Source organism: Equus przewalskii, chromosome 4, assembly GCF_037783145.1.
Source record: "Equus przewalskii isolate Varuska chromosome 4, EquPr2, whole genome shotgun sequence".
Lineage (NCBI taxonomy): Eukaryota > Metazoa > Chordata > Mammalia > Perissodactyla > Equidae > Equus > Equus przewalskii.
This window is the reverse complement of record NC_091834.1, coordinates 107,097,728-107,117,626: the sequence shown is the minus strand read 5'-3', so window position 1 is coordinate 107,117,626 and position 19,899 is coordinate 107,097,728. Positions and strand designations below refer to the sequence as shown.

At 50.4% G+C, this 19,899-nt stretch overlaps 1 protein-coding gene across 8 annotated transcripts in view; it reads left to right on the top strand.

Annotated features, from left to right (window-relative positions):
* PTPRN2 (protein tyrosine phosphatase receptor type N2) overlaps positions 1 to 19,899 on the top strand; it is a 924,814-nt gene that overhangs the window by 851,013 nt on the left and 53,902 nt on the right. For all 8 annotated transcript variants that reach the window (XM_070618094.1, XM_070618092.1, XM_070618095.1 and 5 more), the window contains one exon: positions 9,651 to 9,798. In XM_070618094.1, the coding sequence (XP_070474195.1) occupies positions 9,651 to 9,798 (148 nt within the window). The remainder of the gene's footprint in view (positions 1 to 9,650; positions 9,799 to 19,899) is intronic.

The window sequence follows — 19,899 nt, the reverse complement described above, 5'->3', positions numbered from 1 at the left end:
CTGCTGTCGCTGTGTCTGTATATGCTAAGCCAGCACAGATGACCCATCTAATTTCTCTTTTCATCTTTTCATCTTTTTTGTTTGGAATTCAAACTTCTTACTTTTAGAACTCAAACATTTAACATAAACATTTCCCTTTAATGTATTAATGAAGACAGGTGATGATGTTTATTTTTGAAGAAAAGAATGTCGTCACTTCCCCAAATGGCAGCTGAAGCAGCTTACTGCTTGCTTTTAAAAGCGTTAATCTAGCTTCACCTGATTTTAAGCACAGACCCTATGGTCTTCTCACAAGGAAGGAAAATGTAAATGGTGTGTTCTTCCCTTTAACAAAAGATTTAATCAGTCAATTAAAGGGCATTTGTGCTGTAATAGGCGCCAGTGTAAGGAAAGAAAGAGAATCAAAGCTTTCCTAAAAATAATTGGATCTTCGAAAACCCCAGCTTCCTTTAATATCCGTTCTCCACAGCGGGCAGAAGTTTGTTTCCGGCAGTGTCATTGTGAAATGAAGTTTCAGTGGGACAGTTTCTACTCGTTCCTCATCTAAGCACCCAAAAAGCAGTGGACATCTCCAAAGATCTGTGAAGACATTGTTTTGTGCTGGTGTTAGTGGCTTCCGTCTGTGCTGATGGACGTGACAGTGCTGAAGGGATCCTGTTTCCTCTTTTGTTTATTTTTAGGTGGTCCATCGTCCTAATGAGTTTAGTATTTTTGTGTTAGTTTGTTTTCATTATTCTTCTTAATAATAGTAAATCCTCTTGTACTTCCCAGTATCTTACCCCATCATTGCTAGTGATAAGAATTGCCAAAATAACACACAATTCCTATGACTTTTAATGGAGCTACCACTGTGCTGTCTGCTCCGGGCTCTAGCTGACCATTGCACGTGGATTTGGTTGAGCACCTCTGGCAGCTGGCATCTGCAAGGAACTGGATGGGCCAGTGTTGCCTGACACAAAGGATCCCAGCACTGCAGGCTGGATTCAAACGATCCTTTACCAGTCTCAAGACCCCATCATCCCAGCATTCACCACCTGCTGGCGCGGAAGGGTGGATGAGTGTGGGCCCACAGAGCGCGGGCTGCCATTGGCTTTCCTTGGGAACCACCACAGTTGAACGCCCCTTTGGACCTACAAATGTTGGCTTGTTGCATGTGGTGAAGCAGAATAGCTTTAATAAGTGGGATTATTTCCTTAGTGATCCTGGGAACTGATCCTTGATGTTGACACTAGTAAAATGGTGCCCATGAAACAGTCTCGGATTGCGATACGATCTTAGGGGCTGAGTCAGAAGCACCAATGGGTGTTAGTGTGCTGCTTCCACGCTCGAAATCCTCCTGATTAATTAGCAGCTTAGTTTCACTTCATCTCTAAAACCGGCATTTCCCAGTGACTCCTCTTCTCAGGACTCCCTCTCAAAACGGTAATAAACAAAAGAGAGAAGATAGATTGGAGTGCAGATGTGTTCTAGAACCATCCTTGATTGCATGGGAGAGTGACATGCTAACTCGGGCATAATTATCTGATCACATGTTGGTTTTGTACACACAGTGAGGAAACTGTGAGTGTGTTAGAAATACCGCTATTCCTTGTAAATAAGATATAGTGTTGAAACTCTCTACTGTGTACCTCATAGGTATTGCTTGTTTTTTATCTCTTTAATGGTATTAATGGAAATGTTACTGCACTTACTTACCTCAATGGTGCATCTGTGGTAATAGTGCTACTGTAATCAGCCCTTACATTCTGCCTTCAGGCTGCGGTCAGTGGCTGGTGTTTGTCAGTGGTGGTGTTTGGCAATGTGCTGTATTTCATTAGGTAAGGGTAAATGTACCCAGAACTGCGGGGGAGTCACAGAATATGGAAGAGGTGGTAAGAGATGCTTGAACTCTCTTTTTCCATAATGAAAAACTGAGACCCACTGCCATCACCGTCCCTTCCATTTGTATGTACTTTATAGTTCACATAGCATATTTCGTGTATAAACCCAGTCAACCCTCAGAACCACCTTTGAAATATGAACTATTGGTCCCATTTTATGTAGAAGTAAATTAACAGTCAGTGAGATTAGATGGTTTGCCCAAAAGCACATAGCCAAAATGTAGCTGTGGGGCAACCAAACCCTTTTGTTTATTACCTTTTTAAGAAATCTTTCAAAGTCAAGTCCGAGTTGCCTTCCTACCTAGCAAAGGCTCCTTTGGGTATTTATAAAAGTTTTGTGAATAATAGGTGAAATTATCTCCTGAAGATACAAAGTGCTCTTGTGATTATTAACAAAACCCTATTATGTTCCAGAATGTCCCAAATGCTCCATATGCCTTAGAAGTTGCTTTCTTGACCTGAAGTTGTTGGCAACTGGGTCAGAAAACTGTGCAGAAAATATTTAGGCTATATTGATGAATTTTGGACACGTCTTCATCTTATAATGGTAATAACACTTTTGTTCCAAAGGTTTGGGATTCTGTGTATGATTCCGTTAAATGTGGAAACCACTTGGTTTGTGTGACCCTTGGAGAGTGTTTCCTGAAAAGTCATCTGGTGGCACATAGTCCTTATGATAGTGTGGGCTAGAACAAAAGAGGTACAAGATAGGGAGCTGGAGGATGAAGTCAAAAATAAGAGGCAGATTAAAGAGGAAAAACCTTAGATTGAATTAATATCTCATAAAATAGGTCTTATGAAAGCTGATGTCATTCTCAGTGGGCAGAAAACTCAGAAGAAATGCAAGCTCACCTTCAGCCTGTTGTAAATGCCAATGCCATGTGGTCGGAGGGAGTGTCAGCCAGTGTATGTTGGCTGCAAACTTGAAAAAACCATTTTCTGAAACCTTGGGGCTTTTTTCCATGAACATTTTGATCTGGAGACTATCTTTTATGCAAGCACAATGCGTTTAGGCCCTTGAAAGGATCAGAATTCAAGAAGGTTCTAGACCCTCCCCCTCGGGGCTCATCTAGAATCCGCTTGAGTAAAATTCCCTAATGGAGCGCTATGGTGTGAAAACGTGGTGCTGAGTTCTTCCAGCCAAGAACACTTGAAGAACCTCTACCTCTGTCATCATCCAAAAATATCGTGAAGACTGTAGTGAGCAGCTCTAAAAGATTAAAGACGTGCTTCCAGACGTCCCGAAGAACCAGGGGTAGCTATCGAGATTAATTTATCTAAGCTCTTCAAATTGAAAGAGCTGAGACGACCCGCCGCGCTGCACTTGGTTTGTGTTTTCAGCATGGACATGCTGGTGGGACCACACCTTCAGGCACTATTAACTAGTGCTTTGCTTTGCGTGTCCCAGAGCCTCCTCCTTAAAGCCTGGGTTCAGAGGCTCTTAGGAGAGCCCAGAGTGCGGAACTGTGTAGACCAATGCATGTGGGTGTGGGACGGGTGCCTAGCCAACAGAGCTCACGGCCTGTCGGGAAGATGGGTTCTGGAATACCTAGCTCCTTACACCAGCGCACATCACGTCCCAAATGAGTGGGCTTGTGAGTGCACAGCAGTTCACAGCAGGACGGAGAAGTCTCCAGGGGGACTGCACCAGACCTGGATTCTGAAGGAAAGTTAAGACTGAAAATCAGGAGAGGCGGGGAGAAGAGCGTTCTGAACCGTCACCACTCCTCCCAATTTATAAGATTGCAGTCACACTGGAGTCGTCACGGGAGCATCAGAGGGCGGCACACCTACCTGGGTGAGTTGTCAAGGTGTTTGTTGGATGACCCAGAAAGGAAGAAGGCAGGGAGGAAATATATAATGAAACATTCTAAAGGCCTTATGCTACTTTTGGGGGCAATTCTTCCAAGTTTCAGAAGATTCAAAGGCAAGTTTTTTTGGATGCCCATCATCCCTAGAAAACTTTTATCTGTAAAAATTACTTATAGAAATTTCCAGGTTACAAGCAATCATTCATGAAGTAGTGACTGTGTGCCCGAAGGACGTGCTAAGTGAAAGAGGCCTGGGCCCCATTCTCAAAAAAGCTCATCTCCAGGGGCTGGCCCCGTGGCCGAGTGGTTAAGTTCGTGCGCTCCGCTGCAGGCAGCCCAGTGTTTCGTTGGTTCGAATCCTGGGCGCGGACATGGCACTGCTCATCAGACCACGCTGAGGCGGCGTCCCACATGCCACAACTAGAAGAACCCACAAAGAAGAATATACAACTATGTACCCGGGGGCTTTGGGGAGAAAAAGGAAATAATAAAATCTTTAAAAAAAAAAAAAAAAAAAAGCTCATCTCCAGAGAGGAGGAAGGTCCTGGCATCACAGCTACAGCACAAAGCAGAGAGCGATTAGTGCCATTTTAGTGAGTGTCCCATGTGGAGGGTGGGGGTGTAGGAAAGGAAGATCGTAGAGGGAGGCGACAGACTCAGGAAGAGGGGCTGGCAAGTGCTTTGACCTTGAGGTCTGCACGGATTCTTTACGGAAGAATCAGTGTGAACAAAGGGTGGAAACGATGGTGGTTTCAGAGGGCGGGAAATAGGGTCTCGTTGCGATAGGGAGCAGTAGGTTAGTAAAATGAAGTTTGGACAAAGGACAAAGCCAGTCTAGACACCGCTGGCGGCTTTTGAAACGGGTGGTGTTTTGGACCAGAGATGCTGACCCAGCCGCTCTGTGACTGGGCTAGAAAGATGTTGTGAAGGTGGAGCGCAGCGAGGAGGCCGCAGAGCAAACCAAGAGGTGGCCAACAGCGCTTCAGACGCGGCCCTCAAGCTCTGGTGCCGCCCCTGGCTGCTGGGCTTTGGGCTGACGGTTTGACTTCTCTAGGCTTGTTTTCCCAGTAGTGAGATGCAAGCCTCATCTCAGCGTCTTTCCAACTTAAACAAGAAAGTCCTCTAGTATCAACGTGGTCCAAGCTGAAGCGATGGCCGTCAGCCCATACACGCGTCTACAGGGTGGTGTTTCTCCAAGCCTCGCTGTTAGCTCTGACGTGGAGCTATTAGCGGTTCTTGTTTTCATCCTGCTTATCGTCATTTCCTATGATTTTCTATGTGTGCTATTTATGTAATAAAAAGTTACAATTTTTTTTTGTTAAAGATTGGCCCCTGAGCTAACATCTGTTGTCAATCTTCGTTTGTTTTCTTCTTCTTCTTCTCCCCAAAGCCCCCTAGTTTATGGTTGTATATCCTAGTTGTACGTCCTTCTAGTTCTGCTATGTGAGATGCCACCTCAGCATGGCTTCATGAGCGGTGCCATGTCTGCATCCAGGATCCGAACAGGTGAAACCCTGGGCCGCCGAAGCGGAACATGCAGACTTGACCACTTGGCCACGGGGCTGGCCCCAGAAAAGTTACAATTTTTTTTAAAAAGTAAGCCCTCCCATCATTACCACCACATTCCCTTGCACATACAAGCATTTGTATAGAAGAAAAGTATTTTAAATGTCAGTTTTTAAAACACCTACAGCTAAATGCCCACTGGGGGAAAGAACGTGAGTAGTGTTTAAATTACATGCTAATTTACCTAATTATTCTAGAAAGTGACTACATCTGAGGAGGATTACTATACCTGTTCTAACTCATGCTTCTCACATCCTTGAAGAGAAAGGACCTCATAGTGTCTTTTTTTTTCTTTCTGCTCTCTCTCACCAAATCCCCCCAGTACATAGTTGTATATTTTAGTTGTGCGTCCTTCTAGTTGTGGCATGTGGGACGCTGCCCCAGCGTGGCCTGATGAGTGGTGCCATGTCCGCGCCCAGGATCCGAACGGCGAAACCCTGGGCCACCACAGTGGAATGTGTGAACCTAACCACTCTGCCACGTGGCCAGCCCCAGGACCCCATAGTATTAAGTTATTGTGGCATTTTTTGTTTTTGTTTTTGTTTTTGTTTAAACCATGTTGTTTTGCTACCAAGGCCTAGATTCCCCACAGACCACGTGAAACGACGCTCTCAAGTCACAGAAGAAAAGCATCTTACCCGCAAACAGGAAAGAGGGAAGCCTCCTCAGACATGGATGGGAAAGTGCATCAGTTTAATATAATAAATGATGCTTCATAAGAATATTAATAGGAAAACAGAGAACAGGTCAAATCGAGACGACCAGAACTGGACAAACTGACTACGGGAGTGAGACGAGCTGAGAGAACGAGAAATTCATCTCAGTTGTGATCAGTCGAGTACAGCACAGCTTTAGAGGACTTAATTCTCAACGAGAAAAGAGAAGTCCGTACCTACTCTTCCCTCCCTCCCACCACCCAAGCTTCTGCACCAGAGTCCCGGTCCGTATTTCTTGCCGTAAATTTAGAGTTTAAGTGAACTTGCAGCATGATTTCACTTCCCATAGTTAAAATAAATGTGAACATTTAAGCAGCTGTTATTTACAGGAATTAAGATAATATCCAGTGCACCCTTTGCAGACAGTATTTGAGATGGGATTAAACCTGCCAAGGTTCCTCATTTTAGAATCCGTCATCTTTTATTGAAAGAAGCTCATTCATTCGTGATGGATTTTGTGAAAAGAGCATTTTCCAAAGAAAAACGAGAACCCAAAATCATTGTACCAGGAACCATTTTATATCTATTTGTGAGACTGTACGTTAACCAATCTTGAGAAAAGTAACTACGGAAACACTGAAATGGCACACTCTCACCAGAACGAGCCCTCCCTCCTGGGCTCCCTTCACACACGGTGTTTTAGGCTAGGTAAGCTAGTGACTATTTTCACAAAACTTAAATATTGGATCATGCAAAAATGTCCTTCTTAGGATATCTTCGGTACAAAATATTTATTTGCTATGCCATAATGATTGTCTCAAAAGCAAGCAGTTTGTCACTTACATTTTCCACACTGAGGCATTAAATTTGCCACTTCCCCAGGTAAAGAACCCTGTGGGCCATGTGGGCAGAGGTGGCAGCGTCACGGCTGGCCCAGGGAGGGGGCAAATTCATGTCCTTTGCTTGGAGCAGCCATGATGTTTCTGTTCGTAAGAAGGGGGTGCCTCCGAGGTTCGAGTGTGTCATGGAAAGGTGTGCACAGTGTGGCCCTTGAGTTGCTCGGTCATCTGCACGAAAGGCCGTCTGGGATCCGGGGGATGTAGGACAATGACCACCTAGGCCCCACTTCTGGTCACTTCTAGCCCCTCGCTGGCTGCCAGGGTTGGGGGCTCAGCTGCTGAGCCAGGTGAACCTGAGGGTGATTCCTCCTCTCCTGCTGCGCCCACCCAGGGCACCTGGCTTTCCGTGCGCTGGTTCAGCACGCATGTGTTGATGCACATGTGAGTCAAATCAACACGGATAGAGTAGTGTTGGTTGAATGCATAATACAAAACAATGAAAGTCAGCTCTAGTCAAAACTTCGGTAAGAGGTGTGGGAATCTAGCACAACCGTCTGATTTGAGTTTTCTTCCTTTTCCAGGTGCTTCTCCCTTGCCTTCCTCTCCCCACCTGTCCCCACCTGTCTCTGCCCACCCCCTGCAGTGCGTGCCAATGAGCAAGGGATGGCCAAGGGCAGTTGGTGGGGAAGGAGGCAAAAGCAGGCCCATTGGCGCCCTCGGAGTGAACTGAGCTGAGTGTCGATTGGAGGAAGGGACGAGAGAGGGCTGACAGAGGTGTCGGGGGGCAAATGTGGAAAGGGCATACACCTCAGCTTGACACTGGGGTGCCTGAGCACTGGAGCCCTGGACCCACATGCGTGCGTGTGTGTGTGTGTGTGTGTGTATCTTTTATTTTGTCTGTGGATATATTTGAAAACCTATGTCTACACATGACACTTTGAAAACCCACAGGGGCCGGCCCTGTGGCCAAGTAGTTAAGTTCGCGCACTCTGCCTCGGCGGCCCACGTTTTCACCAGTTTGGATCCTGGGCACCGACGTGGCACCGCTCATCAGGCCACACTGAGGCAGCGTCCCACACAGCAGAGCCAGCAGGACCTATAACTGGGATATGCAACTATGTACTGGGGGCTTGGGGAAAAAGAAGAGGAAGAAAAAAAAGATTGGCAACAGCTGTTAGCTCAGGGCCAATCTTAAAAAAAAGAAAACCCACAAACAAGATGCTAGGGGACGAGACCAGTATCTCCTTTGGGCACAATAATGCAGCTGGGTTTGGTCCTTTGAAATGCTTTTCCTTAAAATCACCGTCGTTTCTCCACTGAATGGATCGATAAGAATGCGTAGACTGGGCCGGCACGGGTGTCTTTGTGGAGGGAACGTTCCAGAGGCCTTTGTTTCCTTGTGTACGTCTCCTGGTAGTCACCGCCGACAGACAAGTGCCCAGAAAATTAAGATCGGAGCAGCCGAGGGTCAAAACATTGGGCTTCTTTGTTTTTGTTTTTGTTTTTTTAGCACCACCGGCTGTTTAACATTTTGCACACATCAGAGCAGCTCAGTATCTTAAACGCATCACACCCAGAGGATTCAGGAAAGCAGGCCAATTATAAGGAAAACGGCTTGTGTGCAAACAGAAATGGGAACCAGAGAAGCCCTACCAAGAGACTGGTCTGGCCTTGCTGGCCCTGGAATTAAAATGTGTGACATGACTGCTGTCCTTGAGTGGGAGCTGATCCCAGAACCCCTTCCCAATACCCGAGGGGCACACGTGATCCTATACACACGGTAGGGCTGGGGGGCTTTCTCACTTCCGTTGTGTGTTATTAGCACATATCTGAAGAAACGACCTCCCTTAATTAAGTAACAGCGCTCTCTCTGAGCACACCCTCCTCTGCCAGAAAAGCAGAAGAGGTCTGGTCCCTCGGTCTGTCCTCACCGGGACGACCCGCTGGACGCGTCCCCCGCAGTTCCAGAGGATCTCGAGGGGTCGATTCCCATCTCCATCTGAGAGGCTTTCTGAATTCACCACTGTGACGTGAGTTTGATTGGCAATATAAGATCCTTTTCAAATGGTGTGTTTTATAGTTTTCTGTGAAATAATTTCAAGCAACTATTGCAACATAGTGTGTGTTAGTCACGGATGGTTCTCTGAGAAAGAGAAAAAGAAAATGAAAGACTTTCAATGCAAAACATCATTTTCTGAGATGCTTTCCGGGACTGAGGTTTATCCACGGCTTTTGTTGGCCCTGTTTCTTTACTCCGCCACAGCTTCTGTCTCTTCCCGTGTGACATCGCCTGAACTGTTTTATGCAGCTATGTTTGTTCCGTCTTTGACAGAGAGCAGTGTTCTCCCTCGAGTGTCGATGCACAGAGGCGCAGCCTACATGTCCTGCTCCCAGCCTCCCTGACTCCCCACCGCGGAGCCCAGATGCCCCGCCCCCCACCCCTGCCATCCCCATTGTCCTGCCACCTGCACCCATGCCTGTCGCTGTCCCCACAGCACAGCTCAGTAAACCTCCCTGGCTGCTGCCATCCCGGTCACTCACCCTGGGCTGGACACATTCTCTGCACCAGTTTTCTGTGGTTAATAGAGTCTGATCTGCCGTGTGTACGTCTTTCTTCCGCACTCAGTTCATGGTAGCTGAAGAGGCGACGTCATAATCTGAGCACCCTCAGTAAACACAGCATGAACACCTTTGGGCCGACAAACAGAACATGTGAAAGCCTTTGCGCCTCTGGTTGGTCTGTGTTCCTGCTAGATCTAATGTGAACCAGCTCCCTAACTCGTCCTTGCAGGTGAAACGTGGTCCCACCCTCTGCCGGCCACCTGGTGTCCCCGATCACGTCCAGGGTCAGGACCCTGTTCCCCGTGACGCTCCCTGATTCTGTGCTTTCCACTTCAGGCCTACATGGAGGACCACTTGAAGAACAAAAACCGGCTGGAGAAGGAGTGGGAGGCGCTGTGTGCCTACCAGGCGGAGCCCAGCAGCTCGCTCGTGGCCCAGAGGGAGGAGAACGTGCCAAAGAACCGCTGCCCGGCGGTGCTGACCTGTACGTACTCAGCGAGAGCTCCGGGCGGGCAGGGGGCCGTGAGTGATCCGTGGGGACAGGCTGCACCCGCCTGTTCCCTCATCATTTTTCTGCTGACGTCCTCAAGGGCTGGAAAGCCCTTGCCCGCTCCTCCCCACCGGGCGCCCTGTCTACCAGCAGACTGTCCTCTCACTTTGAGACGGGTGTACTCATCACCCCTGTGAGGCCGTCCCAGCCTGAAAACAGGGAATCAGTCTCTTCCTTTGTGGTCCAGTGGCATAGTCCTGAAACCACAGGGGAGACATACAGCCCCAGTGAGTACTTGCTCTGTTTGCTGTTACTGTGTGATTTCAGACTCCCTTCTTAACCTCTCTGAGCCTGTTCTTCATCCATAACTGGGGCCCCACAGCCGTCCTTGAAATGTTGGGACTGTGAGGATTAGACGAAGGAGTTAGCGTTGTAGGCACAAAGCGGGTAGTGGAGCCACCACAGCAATTTTCAACCTTGCAATTATTTCAACAAGTGTGACTGAGGACCTCCTATCTGGCTAGAACCATTGGCAGAAAATGGAGACACAGAAAGATTCCAGGTCTTTAAAGCAGCTTGCATCAAGTAGAAGACACAGTCTTAGATTGTGCGCAGTGCGTGATGTGTAAGCGACTTGCAGATACACAGCCCAACACAGAGGACATAAACGGACAGACCAGCCGAGTCTGTGTCTCTTCCCGCCGACCTGGAGCGGCTTCCTCGTGTCACCAAGTTGTGATGCACCAACGTCCTAGCAGGCGCTCAAGCAGGTTCCAGGCCAGGTTTGGACTTTGCTTAACACATAAACCCACCCTGCGGGGGGGCACGGGGTCTTAGGCATGTGTGACACAAATAGACACTCACTGAATGTGACCTTCATGAGTGATCCGTGTGTGTGTGTGTGTGTGTGTGTGATACCCACTGACTATCCTCATAACCTTAACAGGAGAGGAATTCATGCATTCTTCAGACATAATAAAATGTACTTGGTCGGCTGACATTTTCGAGGGCACAGCAAAGCCACTCTCAACCTCAGCAGGCCAGATCAGCGTCCACCATGGAGACAGCACCCCTGTGTCACAGGCCCCTGTCCCAGCCCTTTGGAACCAGTCTGGGGACCACCAGTCATGGGACCACAGCCACGGTGCCTCCAAAGCTAGAGCTGGGCTCTTGTCCCAACAGCCCCATGCTCAGCTGGCCTGGGAGAGGCAGCTGTGACTTCTCCCTGATGGGAAATGGCAGCAATTTGACCAGTGTTTACAGGTCAGAAAGGCCAAAAGCTAGAACCTTGTGTTGCTCTTGACAGTCACCTGGAATTACAAACCTTCGTGGAATCTGAACACACTTCCTGCATCAGTGTTTCGTAACAACTTAGTGTTCAGACCAGGTGCTCCGTTTCCTTGAGGTCTGAGGGAGTTTTTCCCTAAAGAGCTCTAAAAATGGGAGTGTTGCAATTGAAAGTTTTATTTCTAGAAGAAAAGCAAAAAAAATAATAATACATTCAATTGACTAACAGGTATTTATTAAGTACCTGCTGCATGCCAGGGGCCACTGACAGATGCAGAGACGTCCAGTGGGCCCAGTGTGGTCGCCGTCCTCAAAGACGATCCAGATGGGGAGACAGGAAGGAGGAGGGGCGGGGGAGGCTTCCCATGGGTCTTGGATAACTGCTGTTTGGGGCAAATAGACACTCAGTGAGCTCGGATAGAGTGTCTGCCGGGGGTCTGCTTGTTTACTTGGGTTATCGGGTCTCCTACGGGAATTAGTGAAATTCAAAGCCTTCCCTCCAGCGCCCCATCCCTTAGTGACAACCAGCACGTGGCAGACACGCGATGGTGCTCCCATCCACGTGCCCTGCAGCCCGTGCGGCCCCTGGGCTCGGGCTCTGTGCTCAGCGGTGGGTCCACAGGCAGGACTTCAGTGATGGTAGAGCGTCCTGTCCTCGGCTGTGAGGCAGGGCCACCTCAAGGGCCCTGGGAGCCCCATGTCGCCCTTTAGCCAGATCCTCGGGCCTGCCGTCCTTGGGCCAGAGCAAAGCCTGAGAAGAGGAACATTTTCTTGGTTGGCTCTGGCGCTGGGAGCTGGAAGGAAGCCACCTGAACTTGGCCCGTGCCACTGTCCCAGCCGCCTGACCCCCGTCTGTCAGGATGTGCCCACCCAGGGCAGCTCTGTGGACGGGGTTGAAGGTCCGTGCAGGAAGCCAGGGTGAGGCAGGCACACTGTTGAGAGAGTGGGTGGGTTAAGGTATTTCTGTGGATAAACGGGTCTGCTTGGAGCAAACTCGTGTCACCTCCTTAGTTCTCCACACCACTGGCCTTAACTCAAAAGGAAATCGTCTCCGGTTCTGCCCACATGCCTTTCCCAGCAGGAGACTGGGCAGAGACATCACTTCAGCCCTTGTGGGCCTCGCCAGACTCCACCAGAGAGAATGACCTCCTCCTTCTGAAGCCTGCTTTCTGTTGTCCAGCCGTCACCTCGTCACAGACCTGTGAGGTGCAGGGGAGGGCGGCCTCCATGCGGCTCCTGTCTCTGAAGGCCAAGGTCCATGCCCCATAAACGGGTAGACCAGCGCTGCGTGGTGGGAAGGGTGCTCCCCCAGCGTCCGTGCTTTGGCAGGAGTGTCACCATTCTTTCGTGGAAACCCTAGAGCTGCCTTCCTCTCTGCATTTGCCGTATCTTTTGCCATATCCTCTCCCATCGCTTCCAGCAAGTTCCCTCATTTCTCAATTTGAAGGTCCTGCCCGGTCTTCTCTGCTCACTCCCACCCCTGGCCTGGACCCTCAGCCCCTAGGCCTCCCATCTTCCCACTTCCAGCTCCTGTCCTTTGAGCCAGCCCTGCTTCTGCCCCGCCACGCTGACCCATCTCAACCCCTCTGGGTTCTCCCAGCCTGTCCCTCCACTCGACCCAGAGGGCAACCTCATGCTCGCTGCTCCTCCCACCTTCCGTCTTTGCTCGTTTGGTTCCCGTCTGAAATGCCTCTCCTGCCGCCCGGCACTGGGACTGTTCCAGCTCAGGCTGGAAGGCGTCTTGGCTGGCAGGTTGCGTGGGAAATTCAGAAGTGGCCGGGCTGGTGACTGGATCCCTCACAGCCTGGAGAGTCTAGCTACGTCCGAATTATTGTTCAAAGGAGAAGGCGACTGGCATTTATGAGATGCTTGACTGGTGCTGTGCTGGGTTTAGTTATACCACCTCAGAAGTTTTTAGAGTTTAATATGCTTTTCAAATTTTTTTGCATTTTTAAAAAGAATTATGCAATATTCCGCCCATCTGCTTTTTCAATTAAGAACAGGAATATGATGCTATTTTGGTGTACCACCTTAAACGAAAAAGTAGTTTTGATTCTGTGTTATAATAACAGAGAAATAGACAGAGACGCAAAAACAGTAACAGAAACAGTGAAGCCAGAGAGAATGAAAAGCTAAAGACCCAGATACGTGGAGACAGAGAGAGAGATGCACCACGTAGCCATCTGCTAATTGGGCTGTTGCTAAAGAGACTCCACTCAGTTTCGCAAGCGCAGCCATTGGTGTCCCGCCCTGCCCTGCAGGTGCAGCCGGGGGGCACGACGGCAGACTGTGCCCTTCTGTTTCCAGTCAGGGCACCTGGGTGGCACTGGCCCGTGTGTGAACGACTGAGCGTGTGCCACCACCTCCCTGGAGGCCTGTTCCCTCTGAGCCTCCCGGGAATCACCCCTCCATCTGTCAGGTGAGGACACGGGGTGTAAACCCACATCCTCGGTGCTGACAGGACGCTGCGCCTCATACGCTTTGTGGACTCGCCCTAGAACTTCTGTGTTGGAAACATGTACACAAATTTCAAACTTCTACAGAAACGAATATTTGAAATACACACCAGGACGCAGTACGTTGGCCAAGCATCGCTTTCCTTAAACACACAGAAGGGAATTTCTTTCCAAACAAACCTTTGGGTCACATGTTTTTTTCCAACTCTGAGGAGAATCCTGGGGGAGGACTGTCTTCTTTAGTCGCCTCTGGGTGACCGAGGCTTCCCCTGGGTGCCTCTAACGAGCAGCCGGTGGAGGGTGCTCCTGACTGACAAGCAGCCGGAGTTCCCTTTCCTCTCGTATAGGCGGCTCCAGACACACGTCCCACGTCGCACCAAAGTTGCACATCGAGAAGCGTTCCTGGCTGGGCCTTCTTTCTCCCCCGTTTTCCGGTCTCAGAGCCTGAATCTCTGCCTCAGGACTCAGGAAGGCTGTGGGTTTGTTGGTGCTGAAAAGAAAACATCCCAGCAAATTCTGTGCAAGCTTTTTTCTTTGGTACATCACAGGCAGGAGCTGCCTGAGACTGAAGGATATTTTTTAAGGGGAGCAGGAAAGAGGCAAACCCAGCGTTTTAGAAGCCCATGGAGTCATTCGCATCAGGCTACACTCGGAGAGCAGAGACCGCCTAAAAGTGGTGTCCTCGGCCGTGAGTGCGTGTCCACCGCCGTGAGTGTGTGTCCACCAACATGAGCATGTGTCCACCGACGTGAGCTCCCCGCTTCTGAGACCTGCAGGCGCTGGCACCAGGCTGGAAGCTGCCCTGCTGTCTGTATGACATGACCGCTCACGATTCGGCTCTGACGTTCTCTTACTTCTCTTCCTGAAGCACAGCCCTAGATTGTAGGGTGTCTGACCTCGTGCAGCATGGCTGTCCACACTTCTCAGCATTCACTTCCCAGTGTTACCTATGGAGTCCTAGCATCGGGGGCACCTGAGTGTGTGGAAAGAACTGGAACCTAGGAGGTGGCCAGCCAGCAGCAAGGCCACGTCTCACGGACATGCTCAAGTGATCCACGCCCGGAGGGAGCGAGCGCAGCCCTTCAGGAGGGCCGAGAGATCGGGGGTGTTTCCTCCTTGGTCTGGACGTTCTTCCTTATCTGGCGCAAGTTCACGGTCATTGTGCGATAGGCAACGGCAGGTTGGCTCGTGCTGGGGTTGCAATCATCTGAAATCCAGGGCCTTTTCTGCAAGGACGGCAGTTAACCCAGGATCCCCAAACCCCCGCCCATCCTCACTCACAGGCTTTTACATTCATCTCTAATGAACTGCTCCTTGTTCAAAATCAAGAAGATTTTGATTCCTGGTTCACCGTAGCACCTCCCCCCTCAGCTTTTCTTCATCTGCATATTTCATAAACAAGTTTTACGTGTCTTCAAGTGATTGACAAAAAAACATATTCAACAGGATGAGTACGGGCGCTGCCCTACGGAGACCTCCCTCATGCTGCCACAGATCCTTGAAGGAACCTGCCATGGCTGTTCTGTGAACTGAAGCTTTGCCTAGAGCCCTGCTGTGCAGCCCAGGTGGGCAGGCGTCCTGGAGGCCCCAACAGTATTGCAAATGCTCCCCCAGCACTTGCGTCCCAGACTCAGAGTGAAATGCCGCAGAGGCGGTGTCTCCTTTGCATCCCATCAAGCCTGGAAGCCCTGTGTTATCAACTCCACGTTGCAGTAGACGAGCCAGAGCTTAAGGAGGTGAAGTCACTGGCCAGGGTCACCCTGGTGACCCCACAGAGGACTGCCCTCCAGCGAAATCCGAATCCGCCCTGAGCCCCACTCACCCCTCCTGAGGGCTCCTGTTGGCCTGTCCTTTGCAAAGAACCCCTGCTGGCTGGGCAGAATTTCCCCCACGCTTTTTACTGCAAAAGCTTTAAAACGCTCAGGTTGAAACACTCATTTGGTGAGTGCCTGAAGACCCACCACCCAGACTCAGTAAGAGCCACTCCATATTTTGCCATTTTTGTGTGCTGTGTGTGTGTGCTTTATTTATTTTCTGGTTGAACTATTTCACAGTGAGTTTCAGGCATCAAGACTTCTAAATGCTTTAGCCTGTGTCTCCTAAAAATAAGGACATTCTCCTGCATAACTGTGACCCCACTGTTATAAGAGAAAATGAACAATATCCCCTAATATCATCTAATTCTGGTCCCTCTTGAGGGTTCCCATGTTCCAATCATGTCCTTTAGCACCGTTTGTTTGTTTATTTTTTAACCAGATGCAATCAGGGTTCTAACTGCAGTTTGGTTTTACGTCTGTTTGATTTTTTTAATTTTAAACTCCCCCCACCTGTGTTCTAACATGACTCGTCCCTAACAAAGCTGCTCTTCTCCTGGTGGTCACCACTCCCTCTCTGCATCTCCTCAAACTGCCCTGGGAGGAGTCTTACCTTTGTGCAGGTCTGTGGGAAGCTCACCTGCCTGCTTTCCAGACCTGCTCTTTTTCCCTGTTCTGTTCATGCCCAGGGACACTCTGAGGCTGAACCAGCGTGGCCAGTCTCCACATCCCCACGCTGAGGGGACAGGCCGGCGTGCATCTGCGGCCACTCTTGCAAGACTGGTAAAACCCTGATCTGGTCCACCTGGCCGGTGGTGAGAACCTCGACAGTGAATGCTGTCCCACCAGCCAGCAGCTGCCTAACTCTGTCTTCTCCGTTCTTAGAGCTGGCCAGGGCAAATGGTAATTGAACAGATTTTCTCTTGGTTATCTGTTAAAATGATTTCAGCTCCATCAGGCCGAGGTTTCCTACCTGGTAAGATCTTTTGCTTTAACAAACACAGCTAAGGACTCTTCTCCTCTGTATTTTGCACCGCCAACCTGCTGGGGTGCCAGCCTCTCTGGTCCCCTTCTCATGAGTTGCGTGCCCCTCGTCTGTGTCCATCCTTTGTCAGATAGCCCCTTCCATCTTCTGTACGTGACTTTCTAAATTGTGAACCACGGCAGCTTCTTTGTTTCTCCTTTTCTTACTTGGGATATTTACACTTGTGTCATCATAACTCTGATTTTTAGGGTTTCCCATCTCCTTTTGGCTGGGCTCCCTTCTAGTGTCTCTGGAACAAAATTCTCTCATCTGGTTATATATTAAATGCCCAGCATTCTCTTTCTTGGCAACCAAAAACTTTAAGATGATTTGGCCACTTTTCTCTCACAGTTATCCTCAAGTTAGCAATTTTTTCCTTATGGGAGTTCAATTCAGATGGATAGCAATACCAGTTGCTTACTTAGACTTCCAGGACATCAAGTTTTAGCAGGAAAATTGGAATTTACAAGCTGTGCTTCCTGTTCCTAACCCCGCTCCCCATCCTTGTTCTTCCTACCACTTCTCATCATTCACTTCACTCCACTTTGCCTGGAGCAGCTACACTTCCTAGCAGATGAGGCTGCCAAAAGACGTCCAGTTGGTGTGGTCTTTGCCCACAATGATGCAGATCTCGCCCCGCGGTGTCTTCTAGAACTGGACCAGGAGAGTGTCGTCCGCACGGCCACCTGGTCTGTAACAGGCAGTGGCTGGGATCACAGGTCCACGTTTGCCCTGTGAGAGACCCTGAGGCTCTGACAGATTACACTTTGTCCTTCTGCTGGGTGTGGACACAGAATAGCGCCCCAAGATGCCCATGTCCCTGTGGTGGGGTCTGTGAATGTGTCACCTTATGTGACAAAGGTGAATCAAGGTTGCAGATGGAACTAGATTGCTGATGAAAGGACCTCAAATTAGGGAGAATATCCTGGATGATCATAAGAGTGGTCTATGAAAGAGGGAGGCAGGAGAGCAGGCCGACGCTGCCATGTGAGGAGGATGGGACGGCCCTACAGGGGAGGGGCCGGCAGCCAGGAACGCGGGCAGCATCTAGAAGCTGGAAAAGGCGGGAGATGGATTCTCTCCTGAGCCTCCAGACGAAGCAGCATGGCTGACAGCAGTGCAGATCCACTTCAGACAGCTGCAGAACCGTGAGGTGATAAACAACATGGGCCACTAGGTCTGTGGAAGTTGGTTACAGCAGCCACAGGGAGCTCGGACTCCGAGGGCACAGACGCACACTGGGAGGCGCGAGCAGAGCCGGTCCCGGCTGCGTCCACCAGCGACCGGCTCTCTCACCTGGCTGTGCGTCCACACACCGTCATCTCTGCCCTAACTGTCAGAAAGTCATCAGGAAAACATTCGTTTTTGTGAAAAAACGCACTGGCAATAAGGTCAACCGCTGGCCTTGTGATGGGAATGAGGAAACAGTGAAGCCGGCCAGCACAGCTGCTTCTCAGCACAGGCAGCAGCCTTCTCAGTTGCTTCAGGCCTCTGAGCGTCCAGACAGACTTCTCAAGGGCTAACGGCGTTACCAGACTTTCTGGCTACACTTGTGCATCTGACAGGAGAGGAGGGGTTATCTGCTGACAGAGTGCCGAGCGCCAAGGGGTTCAAGAAGCTTCCGGCGCGTCCCTTAGAGCAGAAGGCACCCCTTCCTTCCTCAGCTGGGGGCTCTCCCTTCTCATCCATCTTGAACTTGTGCCCCCGCCCCAACTTCGTGCAGGTGGAACAGCACCCACCTCAAGGCTGCAGTGCGCCCTGCCCCTTCTGGGCTTTCTCTTTTCCACTGAGATCAGCTCCCCTTGCTGTCATGGTCCTGTGCCTGCCCACGAGGCCCAGGGACACCGCGAGGCTGCCTCTCCATCTGAGTGGAGGTGCCAGGCCGCTGGAAGGTGCACGTGAGGTATTGTCCCCAGCTGTTTTCCTGCTCCTTCCTCCCCAGGACCTCTGTGCCTCACTCCAACGTCACTCCCCTTCTCGGCCATGTACACCATTTGTTCTGCAGGCTGTTCGGGCGTTCCTCCCACCTGCCCATCATGGTTAATTGGCAAGTTTCCTGCCAAATTTTCTTCCTTCGCTTTTCCAGAACCATCCTAGTTGGCAAGGCCCGTTCTCAGACACCATTCCAAAGGGTCAGGGGTCACTTCCAGCCACCTGGGTCCCCTTCAAATGTCACGACCGTCTGTCCCCACAACAGGCTTTAATCTCCTCCATCGGCACAGATGTAGGCCAGGATACTTTTCTGGTGACATCATGTGTTCTCAACAAAACACAAACTTTTATCTGTTTTGTTTAAATGCGTGAGTTGCCCCCATGTGGGGTCCTTGGAGGCTGTCCTCTTGCCGTCCCCGTGTCTTGCACCTCCTTGTCTCAGCCGCTGTGGGAGGCAGCCCCTTGCGCAGCATAGACTCCTTGTCAGTGTTGTTGACTGACGGTGTCTCCGTAGAACTGTGCGGATGGGCGGTTTGCTTGGTTGGTGTATGCACCTTATTATGCAGAATCGTTCATGTGCTTGTGGACACAATTACTGCCAGCAAGCTTTGCCCCGCTGCTCCCCTCCTCACTTTGCCCTCTGTGTGACAATGGCACCCTGGTGTCACCTCTGTGCATGCTAGGACTGTAAGGTGACTGTCCGGGAGCACCCTTTCCACTTACTCAGCAGGGTTGGTTGAGGTTCTGGGGGGTGCCGACCCCTGTCTCAGGCCCGAGTTCACAGGAGCGACCTCATGTTAATCTGCCGATTTTCTCATAGAAAGCTTATTGTTTAGCTAGTAGGAAAATTCAATGGTCTAGTTTAGAAGAGATGAGGACGCTGGAAGAGGCTAGGTGACTTGGTAAAAGGCAAACAGGTACGTGGTGAGAAAGCCAGCCGGAGCCAGGAACCCGGCTCAGGTGTGTGTCCCAGGCAACACAGGCCGGGCTGAAACAGCAGAAATTGATTGTCCCGATTCTGGCACTGGCGGGGTTGGGTCCCCCCCAGGCGCTGAGGGAACATCTGCTCCAGCCTCTCTCCTCAGCTTGCGGACGCTGTCTTCTCCTTGGGCCCTCACATCGTCCTCCTCTGCGTCTGTCTCTGTGTCCAAACTTCCCCTTTAATAAGGACAGCAGCAGTGTCGGATTAGGGCCCAGGTGACCTCGTTTCAACCTGATCACCTCTGAACAGACCCCATCTCCAAACAAGGTCACACCCAAGGTGCTGGGGTTAGGACTCCAATGGGTCTTTTGCGGGGGGACACAATTCAACCTTTGACACAAGGTGCCTCCAGACAGCTCGGGGGCCAGGTGGGTGGGGCCAGGCCACTGGCCCCCGAAACCTCTGGAGTCGGCTCCTGCCTGCGCCCTGCTCAGTGCACAGCATGCCAGGGTGTGCCTTTTCCACATGAGTGTGCAGCCGTGAGGTGAGCGTGCAGTTACAGCGGCCACCAGCTGTGATGCACCCGCCTGTCATTCACCTGCCTAGCTAGTCAGCAATCCTATTTTGGGATTGCTTTTTGAGAGATCTGCAGAGATGCTG